The 19,759-nt window shown below is 26.2% G+C and overlaps 1 protein-coding gene across 1 annotated transcript; it reads left to right on the plus strand.

Moving 5' to 3' along the window:
- Positions 1–11,963: 11,963 nt before the first annotated feature.
- On the plus strand, positions 11,964–15,320 carry OCT59_029588 (uncharacterized protein; the record flags this gene model as incomplete). Its single annotated transcript, XM_025315653.2, has 14 exons — positions 11,964–12,092; positions 12,305–12,359; positions 12,428–12,565; positions 12,637–12,805; positions 12,873–12,933; positions 13,005–13,487; positions 13,568–13,783; positions 13,851–14,026; positions 14,101–14,312; positions 14,389–14,646; positions 14,718–14,830; positions 14,923–15,093; positions 15,152–15,226; positions 15,297–15,320. The coding sequence occupies 14 exons, from the start codon at positions 11,964–11,966 to the stop codon at positions 15,318–15,320; spliced, it is 2,280 nt and encodes a 759-aa protein (XP_025182335.1).
- Between the last annotated feature and the right edge of the window lie 4,439 nt (positions 15,321–19,759).

A 19,759-nucleotide genomic window follows, 5' to 3' on the forward strand; every position in this document is an offset into this window, starting at 1 on the left:
TCACTTGGGTCTGATTAATTATAAAGCTTGATCTTTGATCTCTACATTTTGCCATTCGCTTTATAATAAGTCATTAAAAAAAAATTTTTTTAATTTAATGAGATATTAATATTATGCCATAATGAATAATTATAATGTCATTAATATTATATAATTAATAATTTTAATTGATAATTTCAAATTTGTAAGCCTTCTAAATGAAATTTACAAATTTCTTTCAATTTTTTATGTATTTAATTTTATAAAGAACATGGATGTAATTGACATTACTGAAAATAATAAAAATAATATTACATTTAATTCAATTTAATTCACTAATTAAAGCTCCGAACAGGTCAATTTGGTTTGGATTATAGATGGTTCAGATTAGAGCCAAAATCTGTAAGAACTGAACCGAAAAACAAGCAGTTCAGTTCAGTTTAATCTGATTTTTATAAAAATGCGAAAAATCGAATAGCCGGCCATCTAGTGATCGTATAAAGTCGAATCATATATCATTGGATTCGTATCGACGAGACGCGTCGAATGGTGGTAAGATCATGTCTCTAGCATCGATAGAACACACGTTAACCTACGCTAAATGATTTATCAATAATTGGAATTAGCAAGCTATTTATCGGTGCTAGAGATATGATCTTAGGACCATTCGACGCGTCTCAGTGAGACGAATCCAATGAATATAAATTCGTTCGTGTACGACCACTAGATGGCGAATAATATCAAGTTTCTCATTTTTTTAAAATTTTCGAGCGTTAAAAATTAAAAATTCTGATACATGAATTTATTCGTCGTCCAATGGTCGTACAAATATGAATTAGGATTCATTGGATTCGTCTTGATGAGACGAGTCGAATGGTGGTGAGATCATGTCTCTAGCATTAATAGATCGTAAGTTAATTCACGCTAAATAATTTATAAAAAATTGGCATTAGCAAGCTATCTATTGATGCTAGAGACGTGATCTTACCACCATTCGACGCGTCTCGTCGAGACGAATCCAATGATATATGGCTCGACTTTATACAATTACTAGATAGCCAGCTATTCGATTTTTCGCATTTTTATAAAAATCAGATTAAACCGAACTGAACTACCAGTTTTTCGGTTCTAATATCCGAACTGAATCGAACCAAATTTTGAGCTGGTTTTGGATCAGTTCCCCAGATTAGCCTGAACTGTTCGGAGCTTTATCACTAATAGAAATACAAATGTTAGTTATAAAATTTTTCGTGTTAATATTAATATTAATGTTATATTTTATAACTATTATAATTGTAATTATTAAATACAAGAAATGTAGATCAGTCGTGTTAATTTAGTTCAGTCCAATTGATCAACATCACAGGACTTGGCACAATTAACTCAGTCTGATGGTAGCAAAGTCTGATCAAAGTTTAAATTCAATTCACATCAAAATTCACATGACTGTGCTAAAAACTGACATGATTGGACTCAGAAAGATCACCAGACCAGACTCAGTAAGGATATACTCCTAGTTTTCTCATTGTTAAAGAAATTTTCTTATGATCAAATGAATGTGATAATTCTAGCCAGCATTGAAATATTATAATTTCAGCCTGAATTATAAAAATTTTTGACCAATAAGATAGGACACATGTGATTCGATTTGTTTCAAATTTAGGCCGATCATATAAAAATCAGTTAGTTTTAAACGCCTATAACTTTTTATACAGATTTTTTTTCAAAAATCTGATTGGTAATTTGATAGTACTTGTCTTGAAAAATAAAACTACCAGTTTATTTTCTTTAAAATTTTATAAGATTTTTTAGTACTATAATTTTATTGTTAAATATAGTTTACTTGCACCATATTAAAATTTAAACTTTTTCATTTTTGAAAAAAAAGTAAAAAAACCAAATTTTTACAAATTTTAATATAAAATGAATAGAAACATAGAAATATTTTATTAGTAGGTGAATTTCATTATAAAATTTATTAAATTTATATATAAATTATATTTTAATGAAATTTATCAAAAGTAAATATAAAGTTAAATCCTTTTTTTTTAATAATTATCTGAAATAATTACTTTAATATTATTATAAAAAATTACTATTATACAATTTTTGGCTAAAATTATAATATTATTATATAGTATTCTTTTTAATATACCTTTTATATAAAATATTTATTTTAATATATTAAATATATAATATATAAGTTTATTTATTTCATAAAATCATTATTATTATATTTATTAATTTTATTTTAAATAATATTTTATATATACAAAACTTTTTCAAAAAACATTTTATTTAATTAATAAATGTTTATAGTAAATTAATTATATATTATAAAATTCAATATAGTTAACTTTTTTTATAAATATCTTTTATATAAGAACTTTTTTTAAGTATACATTTTTTGATTTTAATTTTTTTACATAAAATTTCTCTTTTATAATTACTTTATTAATTATAAGTACAATTATACCAACTATTAGTTTTATATTATAAAAAAATATATATATATATTAATAAAATTGCTACAAATCACCGGCGGTGATCATCACCGGTGTCATGCGAATTTTTTATACTCCAAAAAATAAAATTGCTATAAATCACTAGCAGCGATTATCACTGGTGTCATGCAAATTTTTTTATACGCATGGTTATTTATCACAACGCGTGACTGTTTTCGACTTTATCATATGCCTTTCGTCATTGTTTAGCTTTATCACGGTTACTTTCTCTCACAGTCTTGTATCTCACTTAAAACCCATAAAGATTTCTTTAGCTAACGATTGTTGCCAATTTATCGTGGTTTGATAAATAATTTGAAGGTAAGGAAGTAGTATCACTAGTATCTAAAGTATTTAATTTCATTATTGTTGTTTCCACTGGTTTCATTTTTACCTTTCACTTTGCAACCTACAGTACATCAATAAGAATTAGTTTGTATAGAAGACTTAGGTAAAACTGTAAAGAGAGTACAACCGTGTTTGATAAGTAGCACTTTGTAACGCTGCTTATGGAATTCGAATATCAAGGCCAATCACCATCCCAAACTAATTTTGTAATTCCGTTTATGGAGTTCGAATATCAACCATTTGTAATTCCTTTTATGGAGTTCGATTATCAAGGCCAATCGACATCCCTAACTACCTTTCAGTAACGCCACTTATGGAGTTCGATCGTCGAGGCCAATCAAGCATCAGTAACTTTGTAATGCCACTTATGGAGTTCGATCACCAAGGCCAATCTGACTTTATAACGCCGCTTATAGAGTTAAGTCATCAAAGTCAATCACCATTCCAAACTACAAACATTGTAGTTATAGATGATAACGAAAATACAAATGGACGTTATAACGATGAAAACACGAATGCAAACAAAGTAATACTAAAAGTTGGTAATACCTTTAAAGACTGGAACGAGGTTGATGTAATTATCAATCAGTACGCAAAACAAAACGGATTCGTTGCTATTAAATTCCGTAAAGATTTTGATGAAGTTGATAAAATGATCGTTCGACGACGTGTCTATACTTGTTGGAAATCTGGAATCAGTAAACCGAAGAAAGTCGAAGATATTACATTACACCGTGATGCTACTACAACCAAAACAAATTGTTCATGGCAAGCATCATTTAATTTTGGAAAACGCGCGACCGCCATACATCTTACCAAATTCAACAATATCCATAATCATCAATGTGATCCAGTAACTATAGAACTCGCTCCTATGAATCAACGTTTTCCACAAGTAGTTCTGGATAAAATTGAACATTACACCATCAATGGACATTTAAGTGCTGGACAACAGTACGATCTCCTTCTTAAAGAATTTTCTCAACATCACATAAAGAAAAAAATCTATACAACGCAATTCAAAAGTTCTGGGGAGTTCGAATTCATGATGAGTCTGACGCGGCAATGATGTTCTCATATCTTATAGAGCAGCGTAGTAAGGATCCCGATTTTATTGTTATAGCACGATTGGAAGGACCATCTAATGAACTCACTGGGCTTTTTTGGATGACAAGTCAACAGCGTAACGAACTTTGGCCTAAATATCACGATATTGTCATACAAGACAATACAGCCAAGACGAATCGATATGAAATGGCCCTTAGCTTATTTGTTAGTGTTGACAACAACTTTAAAACAAGGATCCTCGCTCAAGCACTAACAAAATATGAAACGTTAGCTGACTATAATTGGATATTGCAATGCACTTTAGAAGCCACAAGTAATCTTTCACCTGTTGTGTTATTCACAGATGGTGATCCGGCGATGATAGCTGCCGTTCAGAATACTTATCCACAAACTCGACACCTACTATGTATCTATCATATTACAGAAAATGTAAAGAAGAAAGCTAAGTCTAAATTGCATAGAGAGATGATCAATAATTTCATTAGAGATTTTCATCACATGCGCAATAGCTATACTCAATGCCAATTCGAATTAAGATACAAAGAGATGCTCACAAAATATGAGCCATGTCGAACTTATCTTGAGAAAAAACTTTATCCAAGCCGAGAATCATGGGCGAGGTATGCCATCGGGAAGGTATTCACAGCAGGGGTCGAGTCAACTCAACGGGTCGAATCCATTAATGGTGTTCTTAAAAAGCATCTTGACCGTGGTACACTTTTAAAGGAGCTAGTAAGGGAAGTCGAACGTAAATTAGATAAAGAATCATATTACAAACGTCTTAATGATTATTATGGATCAAACCCAACAATTGGTCTTCCATCAGCATACAACTCCATCTTTAAAGACATTGATTCTATTTTAAAGGAATGTTTAGCACCTATACCATTATCACTTCAGAGGGCACAAATGAAACAGGCATTATTATACCAGGAAACATTAATTACAATAGATCAAGTGAGTAGTTATAAAGCTTTCATTTTAATATAATGTTTGTAGTATGCTAATCCAATTGATTTAAAGGTTAACGAACCTGATAATAATCCTTCAGATATAGTGGAATATATGTATGATATGCCACAAATCCGATTGCAAGACCTTTTATCAAACCTAGATAATACCGAAATTCAGGAAATATGGGAGGTTAGCTATATAACAATAACATCATCTACAGCTAAACCACACTATGTAGCGATTCTTGCAGACGCAACATCATTTTGTACATGCATGAATATTATTAATCAAGGGATGCCATGCCGACATCAATATCGTATTCTACTTCAATCTGATAAAGCCGTATTCCATATGGGCTTCATTCATACGCGTTGGTTTGAGTCCATGCCATCTGAAACATCAAGATACGCCACAATTGCTCAAGGAAATAAAACTTACTCAATCAAACTATTGCACTACATTGATCAAATTCGAACAGGCAACGTTTATACATCAACTATTAAGAAAACGGCTGATAAAAAGATCGAATTTGGTAGTGCAATGTCTATGGCAAAAACTAGTGTCCAAATTGCTGTGATAGAAGGTGCAACAGGGGAACTGACTGGACTTCTCACACAATTTATAATGAAATATCGACGCGCTACAGGACTAAATATTGAAGAAGTTCAAGAAGGTTATTCCTCAAAGAATAGTTGCCAATGACAACCATTAGTTGTGATAGATAATAATCGCATTCCAGAGATATCAAATCCAGAGTACCACAAGCCAAAAGGCCGTTCTCCAAAACGTTATAAAGCGGTAACAGAAATGGCCAATAAACAAAATATAACTTCTTCTTCCAAGACGTGTAGTCATTGTTTAGAAAAAGGTCATAATATTAGAAGTTGCGCAAAGCATAAAGCTTCTGAACAGGTTGTTTAGTGAATGTGGAGTTTGGTAAGGTAGCTAATAAAAATGCGCCTGTACATTGTATTACATTTGATTGGTTTAATCAAATTTTAGAATTACGATAGACGCGTGTGTGTAACATGCCACAAATTTTTAGAGTTTAAGTTTAGAAGCGGCATTTTGTAAATAAATTAAATAAATTACGTTTGTGGTAAATTTGCGCTTTATTAATTATAATTGAAGTGATTTAAATATTATCACGTGACAGCGGTGATGATCACCGCCGGTGATAAATAGCAAACTCCATATATTAATAACCAATAAAAATGTGAGTTCTGTGATCACCTGACGTTAAAGTTGTCTACCTACTGAGTTTAACAATCACTCAATAGTGCACACATGGGGTACTATACGTATGATGAGTGGTTTGTAGTTTAATTATATTAGAGTAGCTTTTAGAATCATACTATGTATATATATTTTTATTATATTTCTACTTTAATAAAACTGCAAATACGCTGCAAATAAAACAATAAAATATGTATTATATAGTTTGCACTTTAAAAGAAAAGTTTTATATTTTTTATAATATTTTCAGTAAATAAATAATTTTTAAGTATATTTTATATTATAAACCATTTTGAATCTTGATTATTATCAGCTTTCTTTTTTTTAAATGTTATAATTTAATTGATTTTAAATTTTTATTTATTTTTTTTTTATTTGATATTTTTATTTTATTTTTTTTCTATATTGTTACATAATTCTTATTTCTGTTTCATTAACTATTAGTTAATATTTTATTATTATTTAATTTTATAGAGTATAGTTAGACTGATTTTTATTAGAAATTTTATTGGTAATAATTTAATAATATTAAAGATTCTTTAATATTTGTTAAATAAAATATATACTAACTTTTTTTTTAAAAAAAAAAAATATTATAAACTATTTTTATATATATAATCATATTTATTTATATATAAAAGTACTAGATTAATATTTTTACTAATAGGTATATTTCATTATAATTATACTATTAAATTAAAAAAGTTGATTGTGTTATTACTAATTTGGTTTGAAGTGATAACTAACATTAGAAATGTTAAGCTGATTAGTTGTGGCAAAAAGTCAAACAGTCAAAATTATAGGTATTTCAATAATATTGTAACAATATATATATATATTACTAATAATTCCCAATAAAAAATTAGCAATAAAAGTATAATTCTAGTAAAATAATATAAGAGTTTTTTAAAAATAAAAAAAAATCTATTAAACAAATAATAATAAAACATAAAACACAAAGGTAAAATAAATAAAGCATACGAAAAGTTTAATACTGTAAAAAAAACTAACAATCAAATCATACAAAAAAAATAATACTTTAATTAATGTTCGAAAGGTTGCTGTCAGGTGTCGATAACGTATTTCAACTGAATTCCCGAAAATAAAAATCAAACTCGATAAATATTCAGGTTAAAATTTATCTAACTCGATTTCTGATCCGACCTGATATAGCTTAACTCCCAGATAACCCAGGTCAGATAAATTTTCAGATCTTTAAAACAAATTTGTTTATAATCAGCAAAACAATAATAGTAACATGTAGATCGCACAATTTTACAAGAAAGATTTCATATTTTTATTGATAAAGTATAAAATTCTAAAATTCTAATTCTCATTATTAAATCATTTTTTCCATATCTTACGCCCACCAAGACTTCAAATACATACATGCACGGATTGTATTAGTTTTGAGATTACTTCTTTTAGCCGTAATTAAATCTGGGTTACTAGAAAAAATCTGTTCTACTGGAACACTTGTATAGTTGGGGACACAACAAATCATCAAGTTGTTTCAAATTGAGATTTTAAAAAATCACGTGATTTATATAACACTAATTTGCAATTGGTTAAAAATCAAACCATATCGGGAAATGTTTTACTTTATTAATCATCAATATTTTCAAAAATAAAATCTGGAACAAATCTTTCACAGCTTTTTTTCTTTTTTTAGCTATTTTTTGACAGTGTTATGCTTGTCTCTTTAGTCGTGCCATGGGAAAAAATTCTATGATCTGCATTACCTCTCAGCCAGTCATAGTTCTGGCCTAAATTATAGAATTTTGTCAATTTCTGGCCGGAATTAGATGTTTCAAATCCTACTGTTTATTAAGAAAATACTGAACTTTGCAGGCTAATAACTTTTGATTTAGATCACCAATCAGGATAATCTCAACGTCATTTTGTAGTTTAAGTTAGTAACAATTAAACTATGTTGAGTTATTTTAAATATATGCATCCAAAATATTTTTATTAAATTTCTAATTTGGACAATTTTATTTGATGAATTGTTGTGTTCCAAACCGTAGCTAAATTAAAATCATTTTATTAGCTAGTAATTAGTAATAGTAAAAATTGTTAAATATTTTTATCTGTAATTGCGAGATAATCCCTTGCCATTATTGCTAGGTGCGGATACTCTACTTCATTCAACTACGTATGTTTATAGTAATTAAATTAGTAAAACTAAACTAATAATTTATATTATTAAATAATTACCTTCCACCAAAGTAGAACATCTTGATTTCAATCTGCTCGAGAAGTTTTTAGGTATAATTCCACTTCATTTTGCTGAAAATTTTACTTTTTGCCAAAAATATGATCTAAAAATTCATTATCTTTGTCATTATTATCATTAACTTCTACATTTATAACAGGTGCATAATTATTATTGTAAGCATTTAGAACTGTTTCTTTTGCGTAATGAATAAAACTTTGCTTCCACTTATTATTTTCATAATAGTTCAGCTTAAACCGTGGATCAAACACTATATAATTGTTAATGTGATAAATATTAGTCAGATTTATAATAAAATTATAATTTTTTATATTTAACTTACCAGTAGCAATTGTATACATAGTAGTATCATCAGTTTTTTCATAATAAATCTTAAGTTTCTCTAATCCTGCTTTAACAGCAATTACTATATCACTAGAGCTATCAAAATTTTCACAATATGTTATAGGATATTTTGCAGATGAAAGTATTTTAGTAGTCTGTACGAATATCTATTTTAATATAAATAAAAAAAATTTTTAATCAATCATAAAGGTTAAATAAATATTACAATTTACTTACCTTTAAAACAGAAATAATCTCTTTGATTTTATTCCATTCATCATCAGTAATTTCAAAACTTCTAAGATCTCTATCTGAATTTACCATTGCATCTATTGTCTAAATATAAAAATAATATTATTATTTTAAATATAAATAAAAAAGCAATTGTATTTAATAAATACTCTAATCTCACGCATTTTAAATGCACGGTTAAGCATGTCAAAGGTGGAATTCTACCGTGTTTTCACATCTAAAATGAGTTTAAGATCCTTAAGATTAACAGCTTCAGAGTGGCGCGCAAATCTTTCTTGGCATTGTGGTGAAAGTCTTATTTTTACTACAAGTCTACGAAGCTATAATTATAGTATAAAATTAATATTATAACAATTGAAAAATTTAAAAATAATCAATAAATCAACTAACTTTTGGAATTATTTCTCCAGCATTTATAGTTGCATCCATATTATTCATGATGTCATCCTCAGTTTGCGCTTCACCAGCTTTTAATTGCTTTAAGATTTCTTGTACAACTAAATTTATAATATGAGCAAGGCATCGACAATGAGAATTAATAGCATTAAAAAAAATATTTTCTTTGTGACAAACATCTTCTAAATGTTTCATAAAAGTGATATTATTCGATGCATTATCGCTTATAACTGCAAAAACCTATTAAAGTTACAATGATTTTATGAGATTTAAGTTCATATAATATAAATATTAAATATTATACAAATTATATATTTACCTTTGCTAAAATTCTGAATTCATGACAACTTTTTACAAAAGCATTACAGAGGTTCTCACCAGAATGAAGACCAGAAAGATCTATAAAATCCAGTAATTTATCCTGAAGTCTCCAATCTTTTGTAATCCAGTGTGTTGTAATAGCTAAAAAAGCATAGCCATTCATTGATGTCCATGAATTTAAAGCAAATGAGATTCTTTCTGGTATACCCTATTAAATAATTAAATAATTAAATAATTCGATTTATTAAAAATCATTTATATGTATGTTTAAAATTACCTGAAATAATTCCTTTATTTTTTTTTGTTCCACATTAAAACTTTCTAATATATCATTTTTTATTGTATTTGCTGACAGAACAAGTGCATCTGAATTTAATATCTTTATCATCTGACAAAAGTATTTATTTTCTAGTATTGTGAACAGCTGATCATTATCAATTACCCATTTGAAAACGAACCAATGAAAATCTTTTTGTGTAAACTTAAAATGAAAAATGTAAATATTATAAAAATAATTTATATATTTTACTGCTTGTATATTAACTTACTTTAGATGGAAAAGTTGTATGGCCTACAAATTCATCTAATGTATTTTGGCTTTCTATTATTAAATTCTTTGCTTTTTTTGGATTTTTATCTGGATGATTACGCTCTAAATGACGCTAAAGATTTGATGTATTAGAGTCTCCTATTTTGCGAAGCCATGTTTAATTTCTAAAATATTAAGAAAAATAAAATGTTAGCACATATTTATACTATTTAACTTTATAAAATACTTATATACAGTATAAAAAAAATTTTAAAAAATACTTACAAACAGTTCAAACACTTAACTTCCCAGTGAGTTTTTACATTTTTATGCTGTGATGAAAAGTCGTTTTCTTTAAAAAGTTCTCTAGTAAAAAGTTCACTTCTTAAATAATTTCGCTTCCTAAGAGAGGTTTTTTCAGCTTCACTCATTTTTTTAATACAAATAATACAAATGAAGTTAGATCGCGTAGTAGATTGTGTAACATAAATATATATATCGAAGATCATCTAATCATCTTATTAAAACCCGGGTTAACCTGTGTCAACCTGGGTCAAGCAAAGGTATGACCCTGATTCGACAGGTTGAAACAAATCTATGACTCGTGTCAAATAAATAAAACCCCGATTCAGAATTTAAACATGAGTCAGGTCAAACAACCTGGGTCTGACCTGACCCTTTCGGAACACTAACTTTAATAAATAATACAATTTAAACTTTCTGTTAGATTAACTCAAGTGTTAACAACTTTTATTCAAAAGAAAATATTGCCTTATATATATTTGCATTGACAGTTTGAACTTATCAATATTATCCTATTATATTAATATGATTAATCAATCAATTGTTTCTTTCTTATTGCAATTATCTGTAAAAACTTTTCTATTACTATTTTATATAAGTTTTATATATTTATATAATTCATCAATTATGTAAATCTCAAAAAACTTCTCTAGCCATTATGGCAGATTTATAAAATACCCTAAATTTGTTTGTCATATTAAATTAAATAAATATTTGACAGTCTTTTAGTCACCAAATTTCCCAAATTTATTAGTAAACAGTCATAAATGAACTTTAAAAAATTTTTTTGTATTCCAAATCTTGCGTTTAACCAATTTTTCCATTACCTAACCAATTTTTCCAATATTAAAGATGCGTCATATTTGAAGTTTAATGTTTCTGTAAGTCAATTTTAATTTTTGAGGGTGCAGCAGGGTTTTTGCCAAATTTTATAAATCCATTGTAATGCTAACTAATAAAGCAATTTTACTAATGTTATAATAATCAATAGTCTAATTAATTTAACTGGTTTTTTTAAAAATTGTAAATTAATATTTTTACAAATAAAAAAGTTAAAATTGAAGTAAGATAATGCAAAAAATAAAAGAGTAAATATTAATTTTGAAAATTGCTGTATAATTTATATGGGTATATTAGAGTTTACTAATTATTTTATAAAATAATACCATGCCATTAAATTGGTTAATAAAAGAAATCTCTGGAATGTAATTTTTCCTTATGAGTATCATATGAGATGTCCGACTGCCGGTATGATATAAGATGATGCATTTTTGATAGTGAATTTTATAGTGACGCTCGCTTCAATTGAATATCATGTGATAGTTAGTTAATAAAAAATTTTTTATACATGATGTCTAGAGTCTAGACCTTGTCGGTGATGTGAGGATGTTGAACAAACCATGTGACCAACTTAATAAATGCTTAGTTATTATGATTTATGACTAATAAATTCTCTCCTTTCTCTTTTGTTTGAATATTCCGTGTTTATAAATATCAAGGAAGCTTTTTTGCGATGGCGGACAAAAAATGTACAATTTATATTGTTGATGTAGGACCTACAATGTGGCAAGTCAAGCGGGACGAGGGTGGCATCGCGTTAGACTTGGCTCGAAAAGCCCTTTTGGCCATGCTTGAAGCAAAGGTATTTAATAATAATGAACATTATTATTGTTATTTAAATAAAATGTTAAACGGAAGGGTGTAATATTGATCAGAATATCTGAATTAACGCGAAAGCTTTTACACGCGTTCGATTGTGGCGCAGTAGTTAGTTCGATGTTTGTAAGATGTAATTAATAAAAATTTCTCCTTTGTTCAAAATTCCTATGATAATTTAAAACGATGATCTTTAAGGTTTTTGCGGGTCTTAAATCCGATGTGACTGGGTTGCTTGTATTTGGAACAGATGGTAATAAGACAAATTTTGATTATCGGTTTATTAGATATTCGTTTACATGTACTTTTCTAATGTTCTAGAAACAGACAATCAACTGAATGATCAGACGCCAGGTGAATATGAGAATATAACTACACTATATCCAATAGAACAACCACAATTACCGATTCTTCGAACAGTAAATAACAATATGCCTCATGGAAATGTACAAGCAGATGGTACCTTAATTAAATTAACATTTCAACATAATGATTATTACTTGAATTAATGTTTTATTCTATTTATTTAGCTTTTGATGCAATTATCGTTGCATTGAATATGATGGAAGAATATTGTAAAAAATTAAAGTTCACAAAAAAGATATATCTTTTCACTGATGGAGAGTCTCCTATAAATCAATATGATTTTGATCGTGTATCATCGCAAATTTTAGATCAAAATATAGAATTAAATGTATTGTAAGTATGAAAAAAAATTAAGCTCGGCGGATTAAATAAGATTGAACTTTTATTTGTTATCTTATAGAGGTGTAGATTTTGATGATCCTGATATTGGACTAAGACAAGAAAACAAATCTGAAAACAAGGTTAGCAGGTTACAGCATTCAACAATTTTTATTTTTATACACTCAAGTTAAAAAAATTTAAATTTAAATAGAAAAGAAATGAGCAATTCTTACGAAAGCTTGCCGATACATGCAAGGGTACAATCTTTTCTATGGAAGATGTTTTGAGACAACTCTCAAAACCATATATAAGACCTGTTAAGCCTATGCCTGTTTACCGAGGATCCTTAACTCTTGGCGATCCTCAAACGTACGGTTCAGCTTCACTTTTGATCGAAGTTGAGTTAATTGCTCGTACAATGAAGGCAAAACCAAAAAGTTTCAAAAAGTATTCAGCTCTTGCAGAAGCAGCGAACAATATAGAGAACAAAACATATGAAGTGAGCCATTCTAGGACTTATTCCATAACTGTGGATGAGAATGTTAATGAAAAGGTTGACGTACCACAAGATGAATTGGACAAAGCTTATGCGTTGGGCAAGACTTTTATACCATTGCCCAAGCAAGATGAGAACATTTTTTCATTTGAAACCACCCCCTGTTTGTCAATAATTTCGTTTATTAGGACGGAAGAGGTAAATTTAATTTATTATATATAATGAGAGGTATTTATTTTTTTACTCTTACTAATTAACCCTCTATAATAATAAATTAGTTCAGACGAGAATTAGTCTTGTCTAATGTATTTACAGTTGTACCCAAAAAAGATGAGCCGGTTGCTGCTCAGCGTCTTTCATCTTTCATACATGTACTATACGAAAAGGATTCATTTGCCATAGTTCGATATGTAAAGAAACCCCTTGAATCACCAAAATTAGGTGTATTAGTCCCTTATATTAAGCCTCCAAAAGAATGTTTATATTTTGCCCGTGTAAGAATTTAAATTCATATGACTTGTCAAAATGATTGAATATTTCTAATTTGGTCAATTTAAAAAGATTCCCTTTAAAGAAGATTATCGAAGATTTACTTTTCCATCTTTGGATCGTATCGTGACTAAAACTGGAAAAGAATTGGATGTTCACGAATATTTACCAACCGACGAAATGTTAGATAAGATGGGGAATTTTATTGAAAATTTGGATTTGATGAATGCAGCAACTGATGGTAAAGGGTTAGTATAATATTATTTCCCTTCACTCTCATATTTAAGTTATTAAATTTATTGATATTTCTATTATTCTCTAGAAATTCTAGAGAATATTTGAAAGTGAAAGAATGTTATAATCCCGTTAACGTTATGATAAAAAAGGCAGTGAGTCATAAAGCACTATATCCAGAAGAATCATTGCCACAGCCTGACCCAGCTTTGAAAGCTCAAACAAGAATGTTGCCATCTTTGGTGGAAAAAAATAAGGAACTGGTTGAAGAAATGCGAGCATTATTTAAGATAAAAGAAGGTGACTACGATAGAGTTGTAATTTTTAATTTCTTATTTAATTGTTTAATAAACCAGCGCATGACTTTAAATTATAGTTAAAGGAAAAGGCAAAACTACAAAACGTAGATTTGCTGACGCTAATGTAGTTATTGAACAAAATCTGAGTCTTGATCAACTTTTAAATAATGATAATACACTTGAAAATGGGAAAAAACCAAAGTCCGAGAATGGAGATAGGGAAGATTCTTTAATGTTAGACAAAAAGGATTCTGTACGTGAAGTAGGTTTGACAGATCCTCTTGGCAGTTTTAAAGAAATGATTGCTAATCGCGAAGAAGATTTGGTTACCCAGGGTAAAGGTTGATTTTTTTTATTGTGACTTTCTTTGATAACATTTGAATATTAAATTTTGAAATTATTATAGCTGTGGAACAAATGTGTCAAGTAATTGAACACTTTGTGAAATCTTCGTTTGGGGCATCACTGTATGAAAAAGCACTGGAATGTTTAAAATTATTACGAGAGACTTGTGCCAAGGTTTATTAAATATTATTTTTTGGGGATTAATATATATCTAAATTAATTTATCTAATTTAATGAAATTGTTTAATGAAATTATTTAATAATAGGAGAATGAATCCGAAATGTTTAATAAATTTCTTAAAGATTTGAAAACTCTTGTTTTTACTTGTAATCCTTCAAAAACAGATTTTTGGGAATTGCTTGGAAGCAATAAATTAACCTTAATTAGTAACAAAGAGGCTGATGATAGTTCAATAACTGAGAATGAGGCAGAAGAGGTAAAAATATTGTATTATCATAATTATTATAAAATTGTTACTCATATATTTTTATTAGTTTTTGAAAACGAAATTTGAGAGGAAATCAATTATTGAAACAGCGGATGAAGAACAAATGCCAACGGATGAATTAGTAAGATTTTTTCATATTATATAATGAATTTGTTTTTATAGTTCAATAGCTGATTTATGTATTTTTCTAGTTAAATTTAATGGACGACGATTAATTTAAAATTATTTCAGCGTAAGTATTTAATAGTAATTTTAGAATAGTAATAAAATAGTAACACGTTGCTAAAGAATATACATTAAACACAAATTAAATTGCATGTGCTTAACAAGAATAAAGAATTTATAGTAAATAATAAAAGATTCAATTCAACTTTTAAACTTATATTTTAATTTTTTTTACAATACGTTATAAAATATATGTATATAAATATTATTTCTTGCTTTCTATTACAATTAACTAATTAAAATTTTTTTTATTTATTACGATTTTAATTATTTACCAAAATAATATATAAATTATTATTATTATTATTTTAATAATTGTTCTTTCAGATTTGACTCAGATTCAGAAACTTGAATCACAGCCCATCTTATGTAGTTAAAATAAAAAATTAAACAGCGAATCTTTAGTCGTTTTTAGATATGATAATGTGCTTACCTAAAAAAAAATATTATCCCACTCATGTATAATTAGACAGTTATTTAATTATTTCTGTAAGGCCCTCTACAGTTAACATACATTTTGAATATTAAAGTTGACACCGTGAATTTATGTTGCTACTAATAAATAATTAAATTCAGAAAATTGCATATTGATTGGGTTAGATTAGTATGGTTATAGAAAAAAAAGCTATACAATAAATTAATTTTAACATACACTACTTGGACAAAAGTAGCGGACAATATAAACATTAAGAAATACATTTATTTTTATATCATTAATTAAATAATTAAAAAAATACAATTGATTATGACATTAGTATTTTTTTGATTTCTAATTTTCTAGAAAAGATAAAGATATAGAAATTTATATTTATATGTTAATTCTTCAAAGTAATGACTTTTAAATGATATAAAATTTTTAAACTATTTTTAATATGTACAATTTTAAGTAAATGTGAAAATAAAATAAATTTTTTACAATTTTAATTCAATTTCTTTTTTTACAATTTTTTCATAAATCATAGTAACATGTAAACTAGCAATGAAAAATAAATTTAATATATATATTTACTGAATTTGTATGATTACATATTAGAGTTTCAGACATTAATATTATATAAATTTAAAGTTAATAGGAATGTCTGCTACTTTAATTTTGTTCTTCATCTATAAAATAATTTAGTAATAGCAATGTTATTTATAAAATGTATTCAAATAATATTTGAATAAGTTAAATTTTCTTTTATAGTAATAATTTATATAAATTTAGTCTGAATTATGATTTTAATTAGTTAAATTTAAGAATTTTCCAATTAGAATTTTAATTATACTATATCTGACTAAATAAATATTTAAATAATTATTTGAATATTTAAATATACTCAAGTTATTCAGATAACTGTTATATGATTCCAAATATTAGCTTACTATTACTGTAAACTATAAGGAATCTGTTTAATAAATAAATATACTGGTTCACTAACCTTAAATAATAGTAGCAGGTATTAGATAAAATGATTCTATTTAAGTTGAAAAATACCTAAAAGGATAAAGAAGAGTTATGTATAAATTTTAGTAACTAGATTATGCTGATACATTTATTTGCAATTCTGTATAATAATAAATATCAAGTAAACCTAAAACTGTTAGATTTAAATCATCAATAAGAGTTATTTTAAAAATGTTTAAAGACATCATTTTTATTTAAAAAAAATGAAATTTATGATATCATATGATTATAAATAATTAGCAAATTTACTATATAATAATTTTTTTTAAAAAAAGGAATGTATTGCAATGTTTTGTATAAAATTATTATTTACACATTAATTAATTAAAATTTAATATATAAATCATTTAAATTTGTAATAATAAATTTTATTAATAAATTAATAAATTAGTATATAATTTATATTAAAATTAATTAAAATATAAATTTAAAAATGTTTGTAATATAAATTTATAATTTTACAAATAAAATTATAAAATGCAAAATTATAAGCTTCTGATTTTTTGATAAAATTATTTTAATAAAATAAATTAATTATTTCTTTATAATCAAAAAAATTTAACTGATTTAGTAATTAAATTTTAATAAATTAAATAGCTAGCATTTTAAATTATTTAAATATAATTAAAATATTTTTAAATAAATTTAAATTATAATTATTAGCAGTTAATTCAATTTAAATTCAATTTAATTTGATTTAATTTAGTAATTTAATTTGATTCAAATTTAATTTGAATTTGAATTTGACTTGATTTAATTGATTCAATTTGAATTCAATTAAATTCAATTTAGATTTGATTTAATTGAATTAAATTACTTTAAATTTAATTCAGATTTAACTCAAATTTGAAATTTAAAATTTAAATTTGATTTGTAAATCAAAAATTATCAAATCAAATATAAATCAATTTAATTTGACTAAATCATTTGCAAAACACTACATATTACTTAGTTTTTAAATAATATCCAGAATATAATTAAGGTTACTGAAAAAATTAAAAGGTTTTGACAAGTTGACAAAATGCTAAAATAGCAAAACTTTACTAAAACTATATAAAAGTCTTATTAAAAAGTTAGCAAAATTCTGGAGAAAAGCATAATAAAACTTATTATAAATGCCAAAACTGCTGAAACTTTACCAAAACTATAATAAAATTATAGTAAAATCTTGGAGAAACTAATCATAGGATTTTGGAGAAGTTTAGATAAGTAATCTTAGATATAATCTTTAATAATTTATTACTTTTTATATAATTTATATCCAAATATAGTACTATTCAATTTCTTATAAAATATTCATGAATAATAAACTAAATATCAAGTTTTTGAATAAGACTCTGTATACTATATATAGTGATCAATAGTACTAATTACTAAAATTTATCTTTTTATTTTAATAAATAATATGAAGTATTAAACTTAATTGCAATATTTTATATAATATATAATACAATCAATCTTTTTATAGACATTTTCTATATAAGAACTCCTTTTTTAAGGCACAAATTTTTTGATTCCAATTTTTTTATATATAAAATACTCCTTCTATAATTACTTTATTAGTTATAAGTATAATTGCCAGTTCTGTATTATAATAATATATATAAAATTCCCCTGTATAAGTATATAAATCATATAATTTGATGAAATAACTAATAAGGTATGTGTTATGTAGTTTGCACTCTAAACTCAATAGTAGAAAAGTTTTTATTTTTCAAAAATTTTCATAATATCTTTAACAGATAAATAATTTTAAGTATATTTTACATTATAAAATATTTTTATAAATATAATCATATTTATTTATATATGAAAGTACTGGATTAATATTCTTACCAATAGGTATACCTCGTATTGAGTAAATTTGTAGAGCAGGCAAAATTAATTCTATTTTTTTTTTCGTCAAAAAATTACGTTATTCTTTTTTTTGAAATGATCTGCAAATGATCGTCGGTATGACGTCATTTTTATATAATAAATTCAGTATAATTTTTTATTTATACAGTATAGCTTTATCTATACAGTATAGTTTTTTACACTATACTATACAACATCGGAGGTATCCCTGTAAAAAAAAGTCAATCCGTTTTTATATTCCATCTTAAGGCTCATATTTCCGGAATTAATAACCTTATATCACGGAATTTATCGAATTATTTACATTTTTCAGTGAATGAATCCGTGAAAGGCTCATTTTTACGGAGTTTTTACAGGAATAATGGATAAATTTTTTTATAGGGTATATATCATACTCAATAGCTATATTATCCTCGAACTATTTATAACTACAATTTTTGCTTATAATTTTTATTTAAAAGAAAAGGAATTTTTCCTATTGGCTATTTACTATTTATATGTTCGTTACTGAACACTATATAGTAATATTGATTACTTTATGAAGTACAACAAGGGATATTAATTCAATGTTTTATTACGAAAATAGGTATAATTATAGAATCACGGGCATTTGGTGAGAAATTTACAAAAAAAATTCTGAGTAAGTTTGCTAAAATTCCAATGATTGGATTCCACGCACGTGGGTCTTTCAGTGATCACGCTTATTACTTTCATTGTTAAAAGTAACTCGCTAGAATCTCATCCTCTTTTGTTAATAAATATATAAAGAAATATAAAAATAATATCATTATGAAATCAAATTGGTACTATAACCCTCACTTTCCATTTAAAATTTATAATTATGATGAAAGAATTGCACAATTAAATTAATTAAATTTAGTTATAAAAGAATCATCAATTTTGCAACACAAAAGTTCTTTTTGATAATTCACCAATTTTTGGAATACTTGATTCGGTAGACTAGTGTATTTTACTTTCAAACAAAGCAGAGATAAAAAAAATAATTTTATTTGTGTTTTTCATAATGCAAACCATGCATTGAAATTACCTTAACGCATACAATACATAAGGAATGAAATTACAAACATTCTCATCAATGTTTTGTGTAAAAAAAATAATTTCAAT

The sequence above is a fragment of the Rhizophagus irregularis genome, chromosome 9 (assembly GCF_026210795.1).
Source record: "Rhizophagus irregularis chromosome 9, complete sequence".
Classification (NCBI taxonomy): domain Eukaryota; kingdom Fungi; phylum Glomeromycota; class Glomeromycetes; order Glomerales; family Glomeraceae; genus Rhizophagus; species Rhizophagus irregularis.